At 36.8% G+C, this 25,909-nt stretch overlaps 1 protein-coding gene across 1 annotated transcript in view; it reads left to right on the top strand.

The window, feature by feature from the left end:
* The window catches only part of LOC306874474 (uncharacterized protein), a 207,065-nt gene extending 181,931 nt beyond the window's left edge, over positions 1-25,134 (top strand). The window contains exon 25 of the mRNA XM_079424551.1: positions 24,806-25,134. Coding sequence (XP_079280677.1) covers positions 24,806-25,028 — 223 coding nt within the window. The 3' untranslated portion in view covers positions 25,029-25,134. The remainder of the gene's footprint in view (positions 1-24,805) is intronic.
* The last annotated feature ends 775 nt before the right edge of the window (positions 25,135-25,909 follow it).

Here is a 25,909-nt window from a genome sequence, read left to right as displayed (position 1 = left end):
AGATGTGTTGCATGTGTGACGACAATTATAGCAATGATTGATCTGTAGTGTTTTACTAATGGAGTCAGTGTTAATGTTCTTCATAGAGATGCATGGATTTATTTTTTTCATGTTCTTCCAGTGTTTGTTTTCTGTACATTCGTGTATTTGATTGTTTCAGTGTTTGGAGTCAAAAGCTGAAGTATGAATCTGTGAGGGAAATTAATAGAAATCAACCTCAAGACTCGCTGATGCGATTTTAATGTTATTTAGCTTTCTTTCTTTTTTGACATTTATGTTTGTAAAATAAAAATAGATTTAGTTAATTTATGTTTTTATATTTGAATAGGACTGCAGACAGAAACTGTAAAGATGAGTGTGTCAGTCATGTCAGAGTGAGAAGTATGTTTTTCAATAGAGCTCTGTATTTCTAATGGAAAGAACTCAGAATATTATACTCAGAATAAAGTGAGATGATCAGCTGATCCTGAATGTCTTGTTTAATGAGTGTTTATAGTCTGAGGATCATCAATATTAGATTAGATTCAGAGCTGTTGAAAATCCTCTATTTCATGATAATAGCTCCTGTTTTTAGCTCATATTATGCAGATCTCCTGTAAACTGCCAGTTAAAGTTAATCTCATTCTTCTCATCAGACTTGAACTATGCAGTTACTATTATGATATCTACAAGACACAAACGTCCTAACAGCATTTATTTCATCATTAGTCTGTGTTAGATTATATTTAATATAAAACAACACAAAACTAAAAGCCAATGAACAACAATTCTAACTCAAATGGAAGGAATTATGGAAACACTGATTTTTTTTATTGGTTACATAACTGTACTTCTATTTATTCTTTTGACTTTTTTTCTTAACTTTTTAATATGTGCAAATATTAAATGAAAATCTTAGAGACAAAACAGAAATGCATGTTTAAATTTGTATAAAAATTTAGATACTTTACTGTAAATACCAGATAAACATAAATGCTTAATATGTGAATTAGTAGAAAAACAAACTCTCAAACTTTGGCAGATCTGCTCCTCCTTCAGTGAAGCTCCTCCCACAACAATCACACCTTCAGTGAAGCTCCTCCCACAGCAATCACACCTTCAGTGAAGCTCCTCCCACAAGAATCACACCTTCAGTGAAGCTCCTCCCACATCAATCACACCTTCAGTGAAACTCCTCCCACAACAATCACACCTTCAGTGAAGCTCCTCCCACAACAATCACACCTTCAGTGAAGCTCCTCCCACTGCAGTTCAGCAATAAATGCTGGAATATTCTCATCAGTCTACAAGTGAAGACGAGCATCAGAGCATCAGGAAGAAGTGAAATCTGCAGAGACAGAGTTTATTGAAGGACAGAGAGAACATGAGAGATCCAGAACCCTGCAGAATGAAACACACTGAAGAACAAACAGGTTGGTGTTTATTCTTCATCCTTCATCAATGAGACTGAAGAACATTTAAAGTTATCAGCAGTTCATCAGATTTAGCGGTAAAAAATTAAGCCAATTAATAATATAAGGGAGACTTTCTATCTCCAGGGTTCAAAATAGGGACTGAAACTGAAACTCAAACGTTCAAATGATGTCACTTCCTGGATGTTGCCATTAAAAAGAAAATGCTTTAAAAAGGACAAAATAAATGGAAATCATGCTGAGTGAAAAATATTGGCCAGTTTTAGTTTAAAATAATTAATTAAATTTTGTTTTTTGTTTTTTTCAAATTATGTCACTTCCTGGATGTTACCTATTTAAAAAAAATAAATAAATGCTTTTGTTTTAAAAAGGAAGAAATTGAATTAAAAATATGCTGTAACAGCGAAAAATATTGGTCAGTTTATTAGTTTAAAATAGTTATTAATTACATAAGTTTTTATTACAGTATATTAATGCTAATATTATGTTTATAATATCATATTATAATTGTGGAGTTGATCAAGCATCGAATAGTTCTCACTACAGAAACATTGGATTAGAGTCTGTATTTCTAATATAGATTATTGCATCTTATTTTGTAAAACTGTCACAAAATGATTATAATTTGGTGTAGTCATTAACTGCTTTCACTTCACATTTCTCTGAATTTTTTATTATTTAATTATATTGTAACCTATTTTAACTTTAATTTCAGGTCTAATGGAGGAGATATTCTGTCATGTAGGTTTGAGTCTGATCCATCTTCATTTTTATTCACTTGAGATGCTTTATATCTTGTTAGTCAATAAAGAGAGAGATCTGTCTTTTACTTTATATTTGCTTCAAGTATTAAACTCTTATTGATCAGTTTTGTTGTCTTTTTTCTTGCATTACGAATGAATACTTTCATAAATTTAGTGACATTTAAAATGAAATATTAATATCTTTTTTAGGGCTTATATTTGCTTCGGATATTACATTTTTATTGTCATTATTGTTTTCCATTGACTTTTCTTGCATCATTAATGCATAATTTCATAATTGTAGTCACATCTTAAAGCCATGAAATATTAATTGTTTTTGGGGCTTTCCATAATTACAGACATCCCACCTCTCCCGTAGCCAGCTATGAGATCACCATATGATTGTCTGCATGTATGATTAAGTTTAGACAGTTTGCAGGAATGTTTAGCATCCGTGGTAAGAAAATGATCTCTGAGATATTACTGGCGGAGTGAGGGCTGGCGTGTTGCCAGATCCAGCTATTATAGCCGTTTTTGGACTTGACTTTTCCACTTAATTTGACACTTTATAATGTTAATAAAGTGAGACGTTTCAGTTTAGGGTCAGCAATATCCTTACCTTGGTTTATTTTTTATTTATTTTTCAGTTTTTATTTGTTTAAATAGCAATATATGGCAACACTGCATCACGGCACTTAAACTGACCGTAATCAAAAGAGCCCACTGACAGGTTATTACTGACAGGATACCACATTCAGTAAAAGAAACGCAAAAAAAAATCATGATTATCTGTCAGAAATTTGATCAACGCTGCCAAAAACAGTAGCATTTAACACTATACACAGATAAGTAGGTTACAGAATGAAATGAAATGTGCAAACACTAGCCATGAAGACGTTTATGCTATTTTATTCAGTATAGTCATTACATTTTCACAGTCATGCTAAAATCATTCATAAGAGCATAAGACTTATTAATGAAATCTATAACAGTAATATGGATTATTGTATGAATAATAAACGACTGATAAAATTGTTCACCCCTAAGTATTAACAATACAATAAATAGCCTACGGTATAATTTTACAGTGTTCATCCTTTCAAAACAGAAAACATCTTTCACAAACATCTACATCTCTGTCTCATCTCACTAATGTTCAAACCCTGCATGGCTATGGCCATGATAATGAGTTCTGAACTGAAACAGAATAAGCATCCACTGATGATTGGTCATATGTGATAAGCTGTCTCTAATGAACTGCATCACTTGAGACAGAAAACCGAAGTAATGAATGTATGTATGTGTGTGTACTCTAAATAATTCGCGGAGCTCCCTCTGAAGACTCACGCAGTGTTTCTGTTGTTTTACCCCTCGTTGAAAGTTAAGTCTTTCAGCGAGTATAGCGATCCAACAACTTCTCACTTCCTGGTAGGAATGTGCTGCAGTTTCTTAAGCAGTGAGGCTTTTACAACAAACTGCGTTGATGCTTCGAAGCTTTTGACTCAGTGCTCTACTGCGCCACCTGCTGCTCAATAACAATTCCTACACCAACTGTGTCATTCAGATCATTTGTTTGTTGGGATATCATTGTAAGATTTATTTGTATATTAATAAACATATATGTCATTAGTAAGATGGTGTGTGCAGTTATAGAGTTTCCAAATTTCATTGTTTTTTGCACTATACAATGACAACAAAGACTTTCTGTTCTTCATATGAGAGATTCGTTTGGAGCCCGAGTCTGTGCAGTAGAGGGTCGTTTGGAGCCCGAGTCTGCGCAGTAGAAGTTCGCTTGGAGCCCGAGTCTGCGCAGTAGAGGTTCATTTGGAGCCCGAGTCTGTGCAGTAGAGGGTCGTTTGGAGCCCGAGTCTGCGCAGTAGAGGGTCGTTTGGAGCCCGAGTCTGCGCAGTAGAGCGTCGTTTGGAGCCCGAGTCTGCGCAGTAGAGGGTCGTTTGGAGCCCGAGTCTGTGCAGTAGAGGTTCGTTTGGAGCCCGAGTCTGTGCAGTAGAGGGTCGTTTGAAGCCCGAGTCTGTGCAGTAGAGGGTCGTTTGGAGCCCGAGTCTGTGCAGTAGAGGGTCGTTTGGAGCCCGAGTCTGCGCAGTAGAGGTTCATTTGGAGCCCGAGTCTATGCAGTAGAGGGTCTTTTGAAGCCCGAGTCTGCGCAGTAGAGGGTCGTTTGGAGCCCGAGTCTGCGCAGTAGAGCGTCGTTTGGAGCCCGAGTCTGCGCAGTAGAGGGTCGTTTGGAGCCCGAGTCTGTGCAGTAGAGGTTCGTTTGGAGCCCGAGTCTGTGCAGTAGAGGGTCGTTTGAAGCCCGAGTCTGTGCAGTAGAGGGTCGTTTGGAGCCTGAGTCTATGCAGTAGAGGGTCGTTTGGAGCCCGAGTCTGCGCAGTAGAGGTTCATTTGGAGCCCGAGTCTGTGCAGTAGAGGGTCTTTTGAAGCCCGAGTCTGCGCAGTAGAGGTTCGTTTGGAGGCCGAGTCTGCGCTGTAGATGTTCGTTTGGAGCCCGAGTCTGCACTGTAGATGTTCGCTTGGAGCCCGAGTCTGCGCAGTAGAGGTTCATTTGGAGCCCGAGTCTGCGCAGTAGAGGTTCATTTGGATCCCGAGTCTGCGCAGTAGAGGTTCGTTTGGAGCCCGAGTCTGCGCAGTAGAGGTTCGTTTGGAGTCCGAGTCTGCGCAGTAGAGGTTCGTTTGGAGCCCAAGTCTGCACAGTAGAGGTTCGTTTGGAGCCCGAGTCTGTGCAGTAGAGATTCGTTTGGAGCCCGAGTCTGCGCAGAAAGTCAAGTCAAGTCACCTTTATTTATATAGCACTTTTTACAATGCAAATTGTGTCAAAGCAACTGCACAATATCAAAAAAGGAAAATAATGTGTCAATAAGTTTAAATAGTGTCTTTGCAATCAGGTTGATGATATCGCTGGAAATGAAGCGTCCCCAACTAAGCAAGCCAGAGGCGACAGCGGCAAGGAACCAAAACTCCATCGGTGACAGAATGGAGAAAAAACCTTGGGAGAAACCAGGCTCAGTCGGGGGGCCAATTCTCCTCTGGCCAAACAAACCAGCAGTTCAATTCCAAACTGCAGCAAGTCAGATTGTAAGGGCTCAGCTGGTTCCAGTGGTCTTTTCCGATGGCTGTCTAAGTGGCGGGGTCCTCAATGGGGATCTGTCTCTGGCGCTCATCCAGGTGTCTGGCCTCCGCCTACGATCAGGGCCACATACGTCATCTCCCGGCGCTGATCCTACATCTCAGGTGTTCGGTCATCTCAGATCATGTAATGGTTGGATCCAGACTAAAGTTCTGTAATTCCTAGCAGAAACGGAGAGACAAGCAGAGACATGATTAGCGTAGCTGCTGTTCCATCTAAGCAAAAATGAATTGTTCAACCCAAGCTAAAGAATAATAATAATGGCGCAGTACGGTTTTCTCTAACCTTTTTCAATTTGAGGGGGGCAACAGCTTCTAATGTATTAGAGAAGATAGTGCCCATGTTGCTAGTCATTTCGTCTAGTTCATGCGTATTTATGGGTACACAGAGCAGTTGAGATAAATCAGGCAGGTTATTTGTGAATCTGTCTTTGGTGGCTGGAACAATAGTTCTGCCCGGACGATAACGCAGAGCCATATAATTAATATCAGTAATAGGCAGCATGCACGATACAAGGAAATGATCAGTAACATCATCACTTTGAGGTACGACATCTATATCGTTAAGATCAAGTCCATGCGATATAATTAAATCTGTTTTATCTGTTCTAAATGTTGAAAATTCATATAAAAAAGTGAATGTGTAAATATTAGCATTGTATTTTTAAGTGTACTATAAAATAATTGTATTTTTATTCAAAACACATTTTATATTGTAAAATATAATGGTATTATCACACTTTATTATTTTGTTTATTTTATTTAAAAAAAAAAAAAAAACTCAATAAAGAGCATTAATATCAATACTATTATGAATTGTTTTATTATTTATAGTTATATTTAATGGGTCACACTATGTGCAGTGTGAGCACCAAACCAAATCTCCAGGTGCTCTCATGAGAACCAGACCCCAAATACTTATGTCCACCCATATATATACGTGTGTGTGTGTGTGTGTGTGTTCTCATTTAGCACGAGTGGATATGATCACACTTCATGCCAAAGGATGAATGAGCAAAAGAAGAAAAACTTGCATGTGTACTTGTCTCAACGGTACATCAAGGTACTACACCTTTAATATGGGGTTGTTTTAAGTCATACATTGGAGATACATTCCTTTTTATGCAGTCTTATCCAATTAAGTGTATTATCTCACCAAAGACTGTGCAAAAGATGAAGGAAGCCAAAGAAGATATGGAGGCTGTTAAGGCCATCTTGGTCAGATCTAATGAAGAGCTGCAGCAATGGGTTAGCGATGCTAAGCAATGGGCAGCTCAAGGTGCATGCTCAGTTTTGCTTTCCATCTTTGTATAGTTTCATTAGAAATGAAATATGATTATTGTGTATTAGGCATTTATTTGAAATATTTTAAAACTGTCATTCATTTGAAATATTTTAAAACTTAAAAGACTGTTCTTGCTTAGTTAAAGATGCACTTTTGAATGCCCTGATTCGGTGGTCTGATATGCTTTTCTGAACAGTTTCCGATGGCAACAGAACAGATGATCCGGTGGGTTTGCAGCGTCTGATTGAAGGGCTGTATTTAGGAATTCAGCAGAAAAAGAGATGCTTTAAATATCCAATTTTTCTTATTTAGATCATCATAATCATTTCTATTGCTCATAAAGGGGTGTTATAATTACTAGCTCTGTCAATGTTTCCTTGGTATATGACCCAGATCACAACAAGCAGTGCAATAAAATCAGACGACGAATAGTCGAAGAGAAGTTATCTGACGCAATATGTCAGAACAATTCTCTTGTGACATGTTCAACCAAAGCCTTGACTTCCTCTGATGAATTGCTTGCTGCAGAAACCCCGATCTGGCCATGGGAACGTGGAATGACCTAAACTTTTTATGTAAGATATTTATTTAGCATCACAAAGCTACAAGTTACCAAGCTCACTTTCGGTTTCAGTTGATGATGCATCATTGGGCCTGAAAAACAACTTTGACAAGTTGATGCAGTTAGAAAGACTCCAGGAAGAAGAAGCTATACTTGTTGAAGAAATGAAAAGGCATGGAGTCATATCTGCAGAACGAACAGACTGATGCATTGTCAGATGGCCTGGCCACCAAGAGTAAGTGCTTTTGTTTTCTCAGAAGTCATTGATCATTAAATTTGAATAATTGTGCTTCTCTTTGGGGGTCTAATAAATAATTTTGACTGGCTTGGTAAATTTAGTTTATTGATATACATTGCTAGGTTGCCTTATAAGTGGACCCTTTTCACAGATTGTGATGATTCTTTTCCACAGTTTTTAACATTTAATTTCAAATGAGTTTATAACATTTTTATTTGAAAAGAATTTAAAACATCTTTTGTAATGCTATACGTTGTGTTATATTACCTTGGCAGTAAATGAGAAAAAGAAAAAACAATTAAGGCTGTTGCTAGGGTGTTTCTAATACAACAGCTGATAGGGTGATGGGAAATTTGACACATTTCTCTCTTCTGGCCATCGTAATTAATCTCTCTCTATTGTTTCCCTCTTTTGGAAAGTCATGGAAACGCTATTGTGGATATGTTCTCGTGCTATTCGTGCAAATACAAATATGCTATAGAGTTCTACCTAAGTATGATTACTTCTGCATCTGTGAACCCTGGAAATAGGAAAAGCATCCATACTTGAGATGTCCTATATCATTTATAATGCCTCAAAATGTATTATTGTTATTATTCATTATTGTACCATTTTATTTAAATGTATTCATTTGTTAAGCCTGTCCAGCAGGACTTTCAGAGCAAGCGCACTGTGGCCTGCTCTGTTCTTCGAAGGCAGCTGCATGAATGTAAGACAGAAAAAGAAAGGGTGAAAGAAACATACCACCAAATAGTGACTGGATGGGATAGTTTGGCTGTCCTTGAAGAGGATACTGACTGCTATGAAAGCCTATCTACAGATTCATATGATTCCGTTGACGAAGACATGTAAACATTTCTATGAGATTCCTTGAGAGGTTCAACCCTTCGCACGTGATGTTGAACACATTTACTTGTAATTGATTTGCTTTAAAGAATGGATCCTAATTTTATGTGCTTTGTTTATCTTTCCTTAAAGTCCTTGCTCTCAAATATTTTGGTCACAGATCATTTTTAACACTAAACATGACATCTCTCTCCAGCATCGAAATAATCAGAAACAATGAAAAATAAATAATAATTAAAAGTGCATAATGATAACTTTTGACAACGTTTAATTCAGGTTAATTACAGGATATGAGCAACGGGTAAGGGAGGGAACTGAAAGAAGGGTAGGCTGTCCAAATTCACAAACACCGACTTCCGGGTTTTGCGGACGTCGGAGGATCCCTCCTCCTTCAACCGGGTAGGAAGGATCCTAAGGAGGATGCAGACCCTGAATTTGGACACAGCCATAGTGAAATATGTTATGGCAGTACATGGTGTCACAAAAAATAATTATAAGAAGATTTAATAAGAAGTTAAGAATAATAAGAAGAAGATTTTGTGCTTGTGTGAGCTCAGACTGTACCCTTGGAAAGTTAAATGTTGACTTGTGGTAATTTCCAGATTAATACAATTTGTGTACAATTAATCAGAGCACTTAAAGTTGCAAATATTTAAGCAAAATGCACTTTGTTATAATGCACTTTTGTCTTCAATAAATTGAAGAAAAATGCAGAGTTCTGTTTGTTGAGTAAATGTGTTCAGCATTAACTAATTGGCTCTGGCCCATGTATTTTTATTGAATCGTATCGAATCGTGTCACATTGTATCAAATCGTATCGAGACAGCTCTGTATCGAGGTACGTATCGAATCGTGACCTGTGTATCGTATCTCCAAGGTATACAGCCCTAGTTTAAAGCACTTTATGTTGTTAACAACACATGGAATATAGTTTTTACTCTTTGTGTTTGTCAGTATGGTATAAGATTGTTTAAATAATTTACATCAAGTAGATAAAGTAATCTAAAGTAGTCTGAATAGATTACCTAAAATGTGTAATGGATTACGTTACTAACTATAATGTGTCATGTAATTTAGAATCAGTAATGGATTACAATTAATAAGTAATCAACCAGCTCTGTGTGTAGAGCGTGTCTACAAATAACATTTCTTTCTTTTTTTAGTAGATTTTAGTCTCGTCTTTTTTGTCAACAAAATCGTATGTTGATATAGTCGTAGTTATTGTTTATTGTCCTTATTGTCGTCTTGTCTTCGTCTCATCTTAGTCGTAGGAAAAAAGCTCGTCATAGTTTTCGTTAATGAAATTAACACTACTGGTCAAGTTTCATATATAAGTTTCTTTAAGTCACACAGAATGCACTCACATCTCTGAAGCTCACAGCCGCCGTCTTGTGCTCCTCATCCAGTGTGGAGTTGATCAAACATTGAATAGTTCTCACTACAAAAACATGGGTTTGTGTCCATATTTTTAATATAGATCATTGTACATATTTCATAATTTTGCATAGTCAGCTTTCACTTCACATTTCTCTGATTTTTTTTAAATTTATTTATATTGTAACGTTTTTACTTTAATTTCAGATCTGATGGAGGAGAATGAGGCGAGTGAAGAGCAGAAACATCATCTTGGCAAAACCAGTGAAAAAACTCGCTCGCAGACTGAAAGAGTTTCTTTACTGAAAAAAAGAAACAAGAAAAGTTTCCCCTGCACTCAGTGTGGACAGAGTCTGGCAACCAAATTTACTCTGTGTTCACATGAGGATCCACACTGGAGAGAAACCATTCAGATGTGATCAGTGTGAGAAGAGCTTCGCAGATTTAGCAAGCCTGAAGAAACACGTGAACATCCACACCAGAGACAAACTGCACCCATGTGATCAGTGTGGAAACACATTTGTAAGAGCTTCACACCTGAAGAAGCACCTGAAAGTTCATTCAAAGGAGAGACCACATTCATGTTCTTTGTGTGGAAAGAGCTTTTCAGAGCTGGGGAATTTAAAACTACATCAGAAGATACACACTGGTGTGAGAGAGTATATGTGCTTTGAGTGTGAGAAGACTTTTATTACAGCTACAGATTTGAAACGGCACCAGAGGATCCACGCTGTTTCACTCAAACATCTACTACACAAACATACACAAACATTCAGAGTAAGTAGATCATCTTCAGATCCAGGACTTTCAGGTCTGATTCTGCATCCTCACCAAACATGACACACACATTCCAGTGGTGTATTAAGTCCACCCTCGGCCCATATTCAAAGAAAATGCTATTGGTTAAAGTGGGCTCCAACTTAGTTAAGTTAACAACTTTATTAATCCCACAAGGGGCAATTCAAGTAGGTTAGTAGCATCATGTAACAAACAGTGTTAAATCATATAACAAAAAGTGTTTTTTCTGAGGTAAATAACATTACGTGACTATTCATAAGCTGTTTGATTGTTATTATAAATGCTTGGAAAAAATATACAATGTTTTCAAGTACATTCGTTATTTGTAGTGAACCAGCCACACAATAATTATAAGCTTTGTTGCTTTTATTATAACACAATCTCATCTTTCAAGTTCTGTCGATTTTATCATGAAATGCATACAACATGTTTTTATTATAGATTCAGATTTGAAAATGAGTGCTCTGCTCAGAGTAAAAGAAGTAAAAGTAAAAGAGGAGAATTAAAATGAAAGAAGAATTAAAGCGGTGCAGCAGCTACCACAGTTTCTTTACATTAATTATTTTATTTGATTAGGCTGCAGCGTTTGCATGTACTTAAAAATTATACAGTTCTACGGCAGCAATATATAAATGCATGCAAGAAATTATGGAGCCCTGCATGTTACATACAGACAAAAATATGAATGAATGGGTCCAAACACCCAAAGCGCTTTACAATCATGGGGGGGGGGGGGGTCTCTCCTCAACTCCTCAAATATATTCATCATGGCCACTGAGCTATAAAATATCTTAATCTGTCTTAATCAGCCTTAACAAGTGATGTGATGTACTATATTACAATACACTAATTATATATATAACATTTTAATTGGACTGCAAGTTGTCTTACTTCACATATGTTTTCAGTATCATCAGCATATATAAATAAATTAAGGTTATTTTTGAGATTACAGACTTATGTACAGAGTATTTTATTTGTTTATTACACAGCGGCGCCACTATGCTAGCGTTTAGCTTAGCACCAGTCATTCCTTAGGATCCAAACAGGGATGAATTTAGAAGCCACCAAACACTTCCGTGTTTTCCTATTTAAAGATGATTACATGAGTAGTTACACGAGTAAGTATGGTGACGCTAAATTAAACGTGGTGATTTTCTAAGCGGTTAAAATATAACTATAATGTATGGCGGAAGAGCACTTCGTCCTGAGCAGTAATATCATCATCATCATCCCTCCTGAAAACCGCCCTTTAACTTCCGTCAATACAACCAACCACACCTGCACTATCAGTAGTGGGAGAGGGGGGGTTCAGGAGTAATGATGATATTACAGTACACATACATTTATTGTGTATATAAATACACACACATACCAGCATATATTTTGAATATTTACGTTGATAATTTTATCAATTTAAATAATATTTTATATAAATATTTTTAATATACAACATTTTTCTTAAATGTATACATGCATGTGTTTGTATTTAATCTAGGAAAATCTGTGAAAGGACAGTGTTCCTCTGTACACGGTTTAGTGATATCACTTTATTTAATTGGTCAGTAAAAAATCCATAAAGTAAGTTTTACACTGTTAAAAAAATAAAGAAACGGTCAAATGACTGGCAGTAACGGTTGCCAAACAAAAAACATAAAACTGAAGTAAATAAAAAAATGGGACAAACCACGCTCATATCGATGTAATGTGGAATACCATTCATATGCCTTAAATACGGGATGATTCTATGTTAATGTCAAGCCTTGTTTGCAAATGTGTGCTAATATTGCCAACTTACAAAATAATGACAGACTGCTGATATTACTGAACTCATACTGTGAAATATCCCAAAACATTGCTTTTGGTACCATATAAGAGTCATAATTTGCTCAGTCAGTTGTTTGTTCTCTCACTTTTGTGTACATACAACAGACCCAAGTGAATGATTAGAGATTTTTCCTCACTGCCTTTTAGCATTAACACCAGGAAGGTTTTAGGTTTCGCAATATCAGTTTTGTCTTCAGAAGATAAAAGCATAGCAATTTGGGTGGGCCCATGATCTTCCATCTAGCACCACAGTACAACCAATGTGACATCTACATTAGATATGACAAACCTAACACAAACTATAACAAGCGGTTCATAATGTGTTATGTATAATTAATTATTTGGACATTTAACTCCTCTTCCTTTTGTATTCACAGGTTGATAACAAATGTGGTAATGGCCAGTTTCGATAGGGATGTAATGCAGTGTTTGTCCACTGTTGGAGGCTGACAAAAATCAGGTTGACATCAGAACTTAATGTAAGATTGACCTCAACCTCTAATGTTGGATAGATGTTGCATTTTTCATTTTCACCCAAAATACAACATCTGTCCAACGTTGGGTTCTGACGTTGGGTTCTGACATCAATTTGACGTTGGGTTCTGACGTCAACCTGATTTTCATTTTCAACCAAAATACAACGTCTGTCCAACGTTGGGTTCTGACGTCAATCTGACGTTGGGTTCTGACGTCAACCTGATTTTCATTTTCAACCAAAATACAACGTCTGTCCAACGTTGGGTTCTGACATCAATCTGACGTTGGGTTCTGACGTCAACCCGATTTTCATTTTCAACCAAAATACAACGTCTGTCCAACGTCGGAGATTGACGTCAATTTGACGTTGGGTTTTGACATCAGTCTGACGTTGGATTCTGACGTCAACCCAATTTTCATTTTCAACCAAAATACAACGTCTGTCCAACGTCGGAGATTGACGTCAATCTGACGTTGGGTTCTGACATCAGCCTGACGTTGGGTTCTGACGTCAACCCGATTTTCATTTTCAACCAAAATGCAACGTCTGTCCAACGTTGGAGATTGACATCAATCTGACGTTGGATTCTGACGTCAACCCGATTTTCATTTTCAACCAAAATACAACGTCTGTCCAACGTTGGAGATTGACGTCAATCTGACGTTGGGTTCTGACATCATTCTGACGTTGGGTTCTGACGTCAACCTGATTTTCATTTTCAACCAAAATACAACGTCTGTCCAACGTTGGGTTCTGACGTTGGGTTCTGACATCAATCTGACGTTGGGTTCTGACGTCAACCCGATTTTCATTTTCAACCAAAATACAACGTCTGTCCAACGTCGGAGATTGACGTCAATTTGACGTTGGGTTTTGACATCAGTCTGACGTTGGATTCTGACGTCAACCCGATTTTCATTTTCAACCAAAATACAACGTCTGTCCAACGTCGGAGATTGACGTCAATCTGACGTTGGGTTCTGACATCAGCCTGACGTTGGGTTCTGACGTCAACCCGATTTTCATTTTCAACCAAAATGCAACGTCTGTCCAACGTTGGAGATTGACGTCAATCTGACGTTGGGTTCTGACATCATTCTGACGTTGGGTTCTGACGTCAACCCGATTTTCATTTTCAACCAAAATGCAACGTCTGTCCAACGTTGGAGATTGACGTCAATCTGACGTTGGGTTCTGACGTCAACCCGATTTTCATTTTCAACCAAAATACAACGTCTGTCCAACGTTGGAGATTGACGTCAATCTGACGTTGGGTTCTGACATCATTCTGACGTTGGGTTCTGACGTCAACCCGATTTTCATTTTCAACCAAAATGCAACGTCTGTCCAACGTCGGAGATTGACGTCAATCTGACGTTGGGTTCTGACGTCAACCCGATTTTCATTTTCAACCAAAATGCAACGTCTGTCCAACGTCGGAGATTGACGTCAATCTGACGTTGGGTTCTGACGTCAACCCGATTTTCATTTTCAACCAAAATGCAACGTCTGTCCAACGTCGGAGATTGACGTCAATCTGACGTTGGGTTCTGACGTCAACCCGATTTTCATTTTTAACCAAAATACAACGTCTGTCCAACGTCGGAGATTGACATCAATCTGACGTTGGGTTCCGACGTCAATCTGACGTTGGGTTCTGACGTCAATTTGACGTTGGGTTCTGACGTCAACCCGATTTTCACTTTCAACCAAAATACAACGTCTCTCCGACGTTGGGTTCTGACGTCAATCTGACGTTGGGTTCTGACGTCAACCCGATTTTCACTTTCAACCAAAATACAACGTCTCTCCGACGTTGGGTTCCGACGTCAATCTGACGTTGGGTTCCGACGTCAATCTGACGTTGGGTTCTGACGTCAATCTGACGTTGGGTTCTGACGTCAACCCGATTTTCACTTTCAACCAAAATACAACGTCTCTCCGACGTTGGGGTCCAACGTCAATCTGACGTCATATTGACGTCCGGTGCCTGCTGGGAGTATTCAGTTCTTATGTCAGCGTTGTTTGCTTCTTTATGTTTCATATTTGATAACTTTCTAAGTTGTTTTCTTAACGTTTTGCAGTCTGAGTCAAACCATTTTTCATCTTTTGATGTATTTTTACTAAATTTTTTTCTTTTCTTTTTCAACTCAGTTTTGCAAGCTGCTTTTTTATATATGTAATTTATTTCATTTATAGCCAAATTAACACCATCTTTAGTTGTTTCAAATTTTTTGTTAATAAATGTAGTGATTAGATTTTTAATTTCTTCAGAATCGAGGGCTTGAATAAATTTGTCTGTGCTGTCTGAAGCCCATCTGTATCCTGGTTGGATTTGATACATTTTACAGGTTTTGGGTATGTTTTGTGTTAGTGAGTGATGTGTTTTAATATAAATGTTAATTTGGTTATGGTCAGAAAGTGGAGTTTGTTGTTTGACAGTGAATGCACTGAAGGAGGAGGGGTCCATGTCAGTGATGGTATAGTCCACTACACTAGCTCCAAGACCTGAACAACACGTGAACCTCCCTAAAGAGTCCCCTCTGATCCTGTACAGGCCTGAGGCTCGGCAGAGCTGCACTAATTCTCTACCGTTTTTATTTACGGTTTGGTCAAGATTGTTTCTTGATGGGAGGTTTTTTGTGAGACTCAGGGGGTTTTGGCCAAAGACATGTTCATTGCCCTTTGGATCTATGTTATCAGGTTCAGATCCAGTTCTTGCGTTTAAGTCTCCACACAGCAGCATGTTTCCCTGGGCCTGGAAACGGCTGATCTCTGTGTGGATGTTGTTCAGATATTCCTCATCATAGTAACTTAAAACTTTTTTAAACTTCTTAAACTTTTCAAACTTTCTGGTCCGGCTTTCTCAAGCCAACTTAAAGTTAGTCTCGACAAACTCTTTTTATCTGGTTACAGTTTGAAATAGATTTGTTCAGATTGTAGGAAAACGCTGGTAAAATCAGAGCAGATTCAGCTCACAGTCGTCCAGCATCACATGATCAATGTCTCTGTCTCTTGTGTGTTTTTACTTTCACAAGCAACACGTCACATTACTTTACACTTACTTTCTGTAACTGTATTTGAAATAGTAACTAATTCTTCAAAACATATTATTCTCTACAGACAAGTGAAAGAAAGCAAGAAACACACAGGTTTCAACATACATGATGACAGAATCAAATCACCAAATGTACAGTAGAAAGATCAAAACTTTCAGAAAGTATTTAAGAAATGTCAGAAATGATTCTGTAAATCAGAGAAATCTGCTGCAGATTTATCAGTGAATTCACTTCTTGTGGAAATACTACACTGATTATAAATAGAGTAATATTTACTGCTGTATGATTAGCTCTGGATATATTATTAACAGTGATTCATATATTCAGTTTATACACACATGATAGTAAATGTAAGCAGCTTCAAACTGCAGTTTTAATAAATATAAAGTTTATTATACTAAATCTTGTGTTATGATTTTTAATGCATACAGGTGAAACAAATTAAATAATGCAGCATTAATATAAGCATACATGTACACATGAGCGATATTGAATAACATTTCAGTCATCGTTTTAGCGGTGCATTGTCAGGTATGCATTTTCTCAAGTCAGGTATGCATGTTACTCTTAGATTCATCTTTGAGATTTTGATGTTTTATATTGATTTGATATAAATACATTGATTGACAATACATATTACCTGACTGATAATAAATTGTTACATTTGATGTTATTCTAACTTACTCTGAAATTATTTTCTCAAGTAGATTAAGTGAAGGCTTATGTTACAGCAAACATGCTTCCAGGGTTAGTACAGACTAGATCTCAGGTTAGATGGAGCATGGGGCACATCAGGTGAGTTTCTACATTTCTGACTAACTGCTTGACTTTAGTTGTTATGCAGTTGTATTAACTATGGGGGGCTAGATAAAATACTATTGATATACTAGCATGTTTCGGGCATATTTCATAGTACTAGTCATAAATCTGGTTATTGTCTTAGCTTTAGTCAAGTTGTTATATAGTTAGACTAACTATAGGGGGCTAGATAGAAACACTGCTGAAGCATCATAGTGCTAGCCATAACCTGATTATTGTTTGAGCAAGCTGTCTTCTCTATTGTTTTATTTGCTATATCTCAACAAATGAGCAACATTTTAATGAAAACGAACAAACAGAATACAAATTCTAAATTTATAAACAACTGGAAGACTTGTGATTGGATGAAAGGAAGGCAGTTTGATACATTTATATATGAAAAGGAAGTTGGGCAAGACAGAGTGATGTAATCACAACACAGATAAAAGTGCTTTAAGGAAAGCTTCATTTAGGCCAAAATTATATCTCAGCTCTTGAGGACTACTGCTACAATGCAGAACTTCTCTTGACTGCAGTTAAACAAGAGATGATGAGCTTTAAAAAAATAAAAACCTCAAACTGATAGAGAGAATGAAAGTGATGAAGTTACTGTATTCCATTTAATAAAACAAAGGACTTTGTTTCTGGAAGTGGCTCAAAGCTGAGTCCGAGGGTCCACCCACTCAGAAGACATGCTTTTTCTTCCAGTTGCATGGGAGATGTTTAACAGTAACACACAATTAAACATATCTTCTAGTAATGACTACTAATACTGTAGTCATTCACGATAAAACAAAATGCGTTTTGGAAGATGGATTCATGATGTACCCACTCATTATATACATTTGAAAAAGAAAAAGAAGAAGAAAGCATTGGCAGGGGATAAACAAACTTCTGGAAGAGATGATATTTGCAACGAGATGGTAAAACATCTATCCGAGGATTCACTATATATCGTTTTGAGCCTCTTTAATAAGGTGTGGGAATCAGGGAAGTTACCAGCTGACTGGAAGCATGGTGTTATACTGCCAATCGCAAAGCCTGGCAAAGATCATACTCAACCTAATAACAGGCCATAGCATTAACATCGAATCTTTGTAAACTGATGGAACGTATGGTAATGAGCAGATCGGTGCATGTCATTGAGAAGAAAAACCTTTTATCTTCATACCAAAGTGGTTTCCAGAAAGGGCGAAACACGATGGACTCTGTGCTCTGCTTGGAACCTGAAATAAGAAAGGCACAAGTTAACAAGGAAGTGTTAGTAGGAGTATTTTTCGATGTTGAAAAAGCATATGACATGATGTGGAAAGAGGGACTTCTATCAAAATTAGAAAGAATGGATATTAAAGGAAGAATGTACAATTGGATCAAGAGTTTCTTGTTTAAAAGAACTATACAAGTTACAGTGGGTTCTGCTTTTTCTCAGATTTATCCAGTAGAGAATGCAACACCTCAGTAGTCCTATTCTGTTCAAGTTAATGATTAATGATATATTCACACAGATAGACATGGGTATAGGAAGGTCCTTGAATGCAGATGACGGAGCGCTGTGGAAAAGGGGACGCAATGTGGGGCATGTGGAGAAGTGTATGCAGACTGCTGTTAAAATAGTAGAGAATTGGGCTAGAGAATGGGGTTTCTGATTCTCTGTATCTAAAACTCAGGTGATATGTTTTACAAAGAGAAAAATCAATCCAATTATAAAGATTAAATTGTATGGAAAACAATTAGAGCAGGTGTCAGTTATTAGATATCTGGGAATGTGGATGGATTCTAAATATATCCAGAAAATGGTTGAGAAATGCAAAAAAGCAATAAATGTAATGAGGTGTTTGGCAGGAGTTGAATGGGGAGCATGTCTACAGTCTCTTAAAAGAATATACTGTGCACTGATAAGAGCAGTTATTGATTATGGTAGGATGGTGTATAGTTCTGCATCTAAATCACAACTTTTAAAGGTTGAGGCGATTCAATCACAAGCACTTAGAATATGTTGTGGAGCAATAAGATCATCTCCAATTACAGCAGTACAAGTAGAAATGGGAGAAATGCCTCTTGAATTGAGAAGGCTCAAGTTAAAGATGAGATACTGGATTAATATAAAAGCTCACTCAGATAGTCATCCAATTAAGAAAGTTCTGAAGAATGGCTGGGAATACGAGTATAATAATGTATCAAGCTTTGGATGGACTGCCAATGAGAGGCACAAAGAATGCGATTAAGTGACATCAAAATAGCCCCTTCTGTGGCAACTTCAGCAATTCCCCCTTGGCTTCTCCCTATGCCAGTAGTTGACATTCAACTTTACGAAGAAAAACATAAGAAGTATATGAACACATATAGCAGTGCAGCTATATACTGAACAAACATACTATAGCACAGTAAAAATATAGACGGGTGGCTCTAAAGATCCTGAATCTGGATTCACCGCTGCAGCAGTTTATATTCCACAATTCAAAGTAAACATTTCAAAAAGATTTCAGATCATATTTCTGTTTTTACTACAGAGATTATAGCAATATTCCTAGCTCTTCAGTGGATAGAAGAACTACAACCAATAAGATCAGTCTCCCTTTCAGTTTTAAATAGCTTGTTACCAGATATGATATTTGAAGTGATGCAGAGTTTATTAAGAATAAGTCAATCCGGACTAATAGTAAACTTCATGTGGGTCCATCAGACATGGGTGTGGAAGGAGATGAGGAGCAGACCATCTGGCCAAACAGGCTTGAAACATGCTCAAATGGACATTAAAACAGAAGTAAAAGGGTTAATAAGAAAGAAATGGCAGAAGGAGTGGGATAGTGGAGCAGAAGATAGACACTTATATCTCATTCAAGAGAAAGTAGGTCTAGAAAGAAGAAAGTATGGAAAAAGAAAAGAAGAGGTTTTAATGTCAAGGATGCGTTTGTTAAATCAGAGCCTACACAGAATGGGGAAAGTGTGATAAATGTGGTCCGGCTGAATCAATAGAACATGTTCTTATAGTGTGATGCTTATGAAAGAGACAGATTTATACTAATTCAAGTGTTCAGATCCTTGGGAATAAATCATTTGTCACCTCAAGTTATGTTAGGAAATGGCCCAAAGCAATCAAGAATATTAAATTAATTCATTATTTTCTTAAAAGAAACAAGATTGATGAATAGAATTGAAGAGATTGTAGTATTATTTAGTTCTTCCTAAACATTATGCGCTCCACACTCCTATCCAGCAGGTGGCGGGACTGCACCAGTTTAGTTGCTCTGCCGACCGCCATTAATACCAGAAGAAGAAGAAGAAGAAGAAGAAGAAGAAAACGAAAGTAAACACGGAAAATACGCAGATAGCAAGAGAAAGCGTTGCTCGTTGGATTTGATCCATGCCATGTCCTAGAAAACATTTTTATAGACACAACTTTAGCACAGACGCTACTAATTTTAACTCTCGCGGACATTGTTTTTGTATATTTAATCCAATCCGTCTGAGAGATATGATAATTAATTGATATCAAGCTACAGGCCTAAAGCACAGAACAATGAGCGTTTCATATACTTATAAATCCTCTTCTTAGTGGACAAGACTGCAAGTAAGTTTTCAGAAAGGGTTTATTGAAAGCGAATGTGTTTCTGAAGGTTTTTCTATATTTCTGCTTCTGTTTTATTCTGTTGTTTCTGTGACGCGAAATCGAAAGTATTTTTAATCCAGCCATTTCTCATCAAGATCATCTGGTTATTCTACATGAATGCATTTGTTTGTTACTCACTTTATTTTCTAGTGTTTTTTGTTGCTGTTGCTGCTAACTCAACATATTGATTGATCTGATTAATATCCATCATCTCCAGGTCATACTGAACAGCAGATTGTTGTCTCATTAGTGCTGATCAATAACAGTTTAGCTGCAGTATGTCAGAGGAGCGAGGAAAGATGAGTCTCTCACAGAAACAGAGGTAAGACTGAGTCTGCTTTCAGAGAATCATTTTAAACACTGCTGGACTTTCTCATGTTTCTTCTTTAGTGTGTAATGTATCTGTTTGTGTAAGATCTTCAAAGATACAAAGGTCTTAGTCTCCTGCAAAGTGATTTATTCTGTCTAACAGAGAACACTGATCCAGAAATGCCTAAAATGCCTGACTGAAGTCCAGATATTACTTTCTCAAATGTCTGCATCACAATGTGAAATATTAGCGTAATGCTGTTCAAAGGTAAACACAAAGAGAAGACGAGGCTTCAGTGAGTTGTAGTGTTGTCGTCATGTTGTGGAGACGCTGTGTGTTTGGATGCGAAAGCAAACCCTCTTTGTTTGGAATCAGTGGTTAAGATTTATTTATAATGCTGTTCCTGAGCCGTACGACCCAAAGGTTAGCTTGTGTTCAGCACGCTTTATGAGCTGCAGTGCATTTTCTCCACAACATCAGCTATACACACCTAAATAAACTGTAAATAAAATACAGTAAACCACACCTAAATTACTGTATTTGATGTTGGCTCTTCAGGACATAAAGTTGTTACAGTGAAGAAGAAACATTATAACTTTATGAGATTGTATCTGAAAGATAAGAGAGTTACAAAATAAAAGCTTACTTCTGTGAAACGTTCAGCTCAGACTTGGACTCGGGGTCAAACGGATACAGTAATTATTACAACAACATTGTTACTGTTATTGTTACACACAATAAACAAAGTGTTGAACTTTTAAAATAGTGTCATATGGTCCCTTTAACTGAAGTATGCTAACAGAACTGTGTAGCGCTGATGTTTCTGCTCTCCACTTCAGTCAAAACATGAAAAATGAGATCAGTCAGATATTTGTACAAATATATTTAGTCTCACATTTTAAGTACTTTACAGAAATTGTTAAACAAATGTAAGTCTGTAAACAAGAATGAGCTCTATCTTTAAAGCTCTGCAAACGATTCTGTGAAGGACTGGAGAGAATGTGTGTCGATATAAAACACAGATGAACCTCCTGTAGTGAAGTTTCTCTTCTCTCTTTGTGTCATTAGAGTAAGATCAGGCTCACATGTGTCTGTGAAGAGTGACCGGTCAAAGCATGGTGACATACCGGACTTCAGTGAGAAAAAAAACATCTATCAAAAGGTATTTATTATGTTTGACATTATAATATTGTGTTGGCTTATTTCTCCACTAAGATGCTTGTGATATAAATTAATGAAATAAAACAATAAATCACTGATTTCCTCTTTATTGAACTCGGTCTGGAGCTTCGTTCCAGTAACACAATTACACAAGCAGCCATGGAAAATTAACCATGTTTAACCAAATTAACTTTGGAAAATAGATCATGCAGCCAATCATGAATGTTTTTCCATCTATTCATAGTCATAGATGGACAAATGCATGTCTATACTGTGCTTAATTACCGTCCTCAACAGTAAAGCTCTTTAAATGAGACTGAAGGAGCTCCTGTAGTAAAGTGTTTTGTTCTTTGTGTCATTAGTGTAAGATCAGGATCACATGTGTCCAGCTCTGTGTCTGTGAAGAGTGACTGGTCAAAGGGTGGTGACATACCGAACTTCAGTGAAGAAACAGCATCACAAACCAAAAGGTATTTGATGTGTTTCTATTTCTTATTTTCTGTCAGAAAGTGTATCAGTGAGTAATTATCATGAAACTTATAGTTCATAAATTTATCACAGTATTGTTTTTCTCTTTGCTAAAAAAAGCTTACAGGAGATTTTGGTCATATTTGTCCTAAAAACGCAGTATTTTGATTTGTTTTATTTACTATCAGGCTTCAGCATGAAACATTAGATCCAGATTTACAGTCTCACAGGAACCACAAGAATTTTACAGACAGTCTCCTGCAGATGTTCCAGGTAATAAAACACATTTTCAAGAATATTTAATAATTATAATAAACAAATATGTTATCGAATAAGATTGTGACAGAACTTTTATTTCTAATTTCTCTTTTTAAAAACACATAAGAATGAGAACTGAATTTTGTATGAATTTTGAAGTGAGTATCTTACATCATTTCATGCGTCACATGACTAGTAATGTTACAGTAGTCTGTTTTAATTCTCATTTGAGTCCAACCCCACGCTATAAAGCTTTGAAGAGCCAGGATATTTTTTAATATAATTCTAATTATTTTTGTCTGAAAGAAGAAATTCATATACATCAAGGATGTCTTGAGGGTGAGTAAATCATGGAGTAATTTTCATTTTTGGGTGAACTATCCCTTTAAGTGCTCAGGGGTTGGAGAAAATAATGTGAACACATTAGAAATAGCCAGAATTTTATTGTGTTTACCATCGTTTGCCTTTAATACAGCTTCCAACCTTCTTAGAATAGATTCATACAACTTTTGAATAGACTTCAGTTAAATTTAGTCTCTATCTTCTGCTGTGACTGCTGAATGTCTACTTGGTCCAGCCCTATGGAGCCAATTTTGTGACAATATTCATCTAACAACGTTTTGCAAATAAACACAATTTTCTTTGCAAAGAAAAACTAATATAACGATAATTATAAAGATAACTATATTAGTGTATTCTAAGTATATAATGCAGTTGTGTCATCTGTCACTAAATGCTCAAGCTCTTTAAAGCAGAAATGATTCTGATTGGCTGTCAGTGTTTTGATCGTTCATCATTTTTTGTGCTGTTATGGTTATAGTTGTTTTGTGCTATCTGCTATTCTCTTAGATTTAGAATGTACTCACACTAGGGGATCTGATCCATGCTTGAGCACGATTGACCCCCAAAGTCCAGTTCATTTCACAAGTGTGTCTGCTCTGTACCGTGTCCAGTGCTGTTCGTTTAACCATGCCCTGGTCCGCTTGAAGAGGTGGCTCTGGTGCGGTACACATGTAGTGTGATCACTAACCGCACCGGAGCATGGAACAGTTCATTTACTATTTTTGTATGTGCTATTATCATTATGACAGCAAACATCTTTATTACTACTTGGATATCACACTTTTCAATGAATTTAATTTAGAGTACATTTAGATTTATAATGGGTCTGCCTTGTTTTAATGTTAAAGTCATGCACATAGTAGTGCAATAATCATTTCAAGCATTTAGTATGATTTATACACAGCAGAACAGCATGTATTTGACTGAAAATCCAGAATCATCAACAAGCTAACTGTTACCCATAAAATGATACCATTAACTTGGAGCTTGATTTAGTCCTTTATTCCACTAGTGCAGAACTCACTCTGTACACACATTTTGGTCATTGTTGTTGTTTACTTGTAGTTTATAATTTGTGTACATTTATATATGCATGCGTGTGTGGTCAAACTGTAAAAACAAAACAGTTCACAATTAACATTTAGTAATATTTCACATATCACAATTAAACATTATCACATGTGATATACGGATTTCTAGAACAATCTCTCGTGTCAAAGCGTTAAACTTTGTTTACTAACTAAATGCAGCATATTGCACAAATATTTAAACAGCATAATAAAACAACATATGTCTACACAAACAGCAAACACAAGCGTATTTTTTCTATCAGTGTGTTTTGTTTTTCTAACGATCACGTGATCTACTGAAAAACGTTCTTAAAGGGGCAGCACCCAACACTAACTGTGAAGATAGCACTGTGAATGATGAGATAGGTGTCAACAAATGGGATTCTTCATTTTATTCTAAATTAAATATCTTAAATATCTATGATTTGGGCTTTAATAAGATTTCCAAGACATTAGAAAGTATACTTAGTATTTTTGTATGTTCCCTCCTGATCTTTCATCTAAATAACTTTCCTTCTCCCTCACAACATCATCTCTTCTCTCCTCTGATGATGGAGCAGGAAAATCTGTCAATCACTGGAGATCACGGGAATAACAAACGATAGCAATCCAATTAACTGTTAATGGATCAAATTAAATCCTGCCATACTTTTTTGTTTTGATTTATTTTTGCATTCACTCAGACATACTGTACAATAAAGAAAGACAATTGCAAAAAAAAAAATAATAATAATAGTTTATTGATGATAAAGTACTCTTAAAATAGATTTTATAGATTATTTGATTTCTCACATTTAAACTCAATTTTCTAATTTTTTATGTTATTTTTAAGTAGTTTTATAGTTGATCCTATATCTTAATCTACTTTGTTAATCTTTGTTTCTTCTGTTTTTGTTTATGGTCATATAATAAAGTTTTTGGCAATGTTCTGATTATTGTACTGTATGATATTAACACATGATGAATTACTCTCACATGAACTTGACACCTGTCTGATTCATTGTCTTTTCTCTTTCTGTCTTCAGTCTGTATGGATGCAGTATTACAGAGAAACAGTGTCTCATCCTGACTTCAGCTCTGAAATCAAACCCATCACACCTGAGAGAACTGAACCTGAGCTGGAACCAAATAAAAAACACAGGAGTGAATCACTTATGTGACGTACTGAAGGATTCACACTGTAAACTGGAGAGATTGAGGTCAGTAACATTCACATACAATAATAAAATGATGAAAAATCACCAATGAACAATGAGTTCACATTATATTTGTAGAAAGTTTTTCACCTCAGTATTTTGTGATCTGGTGAAATAAGTCAAGTCAAGTCTGCTTTATTGTCAATTCTTCCACATGTACAGCACATACATACAGAGAATTGAAATTGCGTTACCCTCAGACCCTTGGTGTAAACAGTTAACATTAAACACATTCAAATACAGATAATACGGTTTAAACATATGTACATACAACTCTATAGCTATACAAGTAAGGACATTGTAGAAAAAAAAATAAATAAATAGATAAAGTGGCATAAGGCGCATGGCAGATAGTGCAAACCAGTTAAATAAAAACAAAACTGTGCAGATATATTTGTAGTGCAAAGAGAGCTTATCAATCTGAGAACATTGTAGAAAAATAAAAAAGGTAGATAAAGTGACATAAGGCACATGGCAGAATAGATAGAGTGCAAACCAGTTAAATAAAACAAAAACTGCAGATATGCGTGTAGTGCAAAAAGAGCTTGTCAGTCTGTTAAATTGACAGGAGAACAGTTTTTTTATGAGACTATCCGAGGAGGTAGTTTGCAGTCAATGCTGGATGAGGTAGTGATCAGTCCAATGCTGCACAAGTGAGAGGTGCTGGTCACAGTTTGTAAGTAGGTGGGGGTGGCTGGTCCTGGGGGTGTGGGGAGCCGTGGGGGGGGGGTTCTCATAGTGTCAGAGTTCAGTGTTGTATGGGGTAAGAAGAGGGGAGGGGGGGCAGGGACGGGAGGGAGTTCAGCTTCCTGACAGCCTGATGTATGAAGCTGTCCTTCAGTCTGCTGGTCCTCGCCTGGAGACTCCGCAGTCTCCTCCCTGATGGCAGCAGAGTGAAGAAGCTGTGTGTCGGGTGGGTGGGATCACCTGCAA

This window comes from Barbus barbus (genome assembly GCF_936440315.1).
Source record: "Barbus barbus genome assembly, chromosome: 9".
NCBI lineage: Eukaryota > Metazoa > Chordata > Actinopteri > Cypriniformes > Cyprinidae > Barbus > Barbus barbus.
This window is presented reverse-complemented; position numbering and strand designations above follow the sequence as displayed.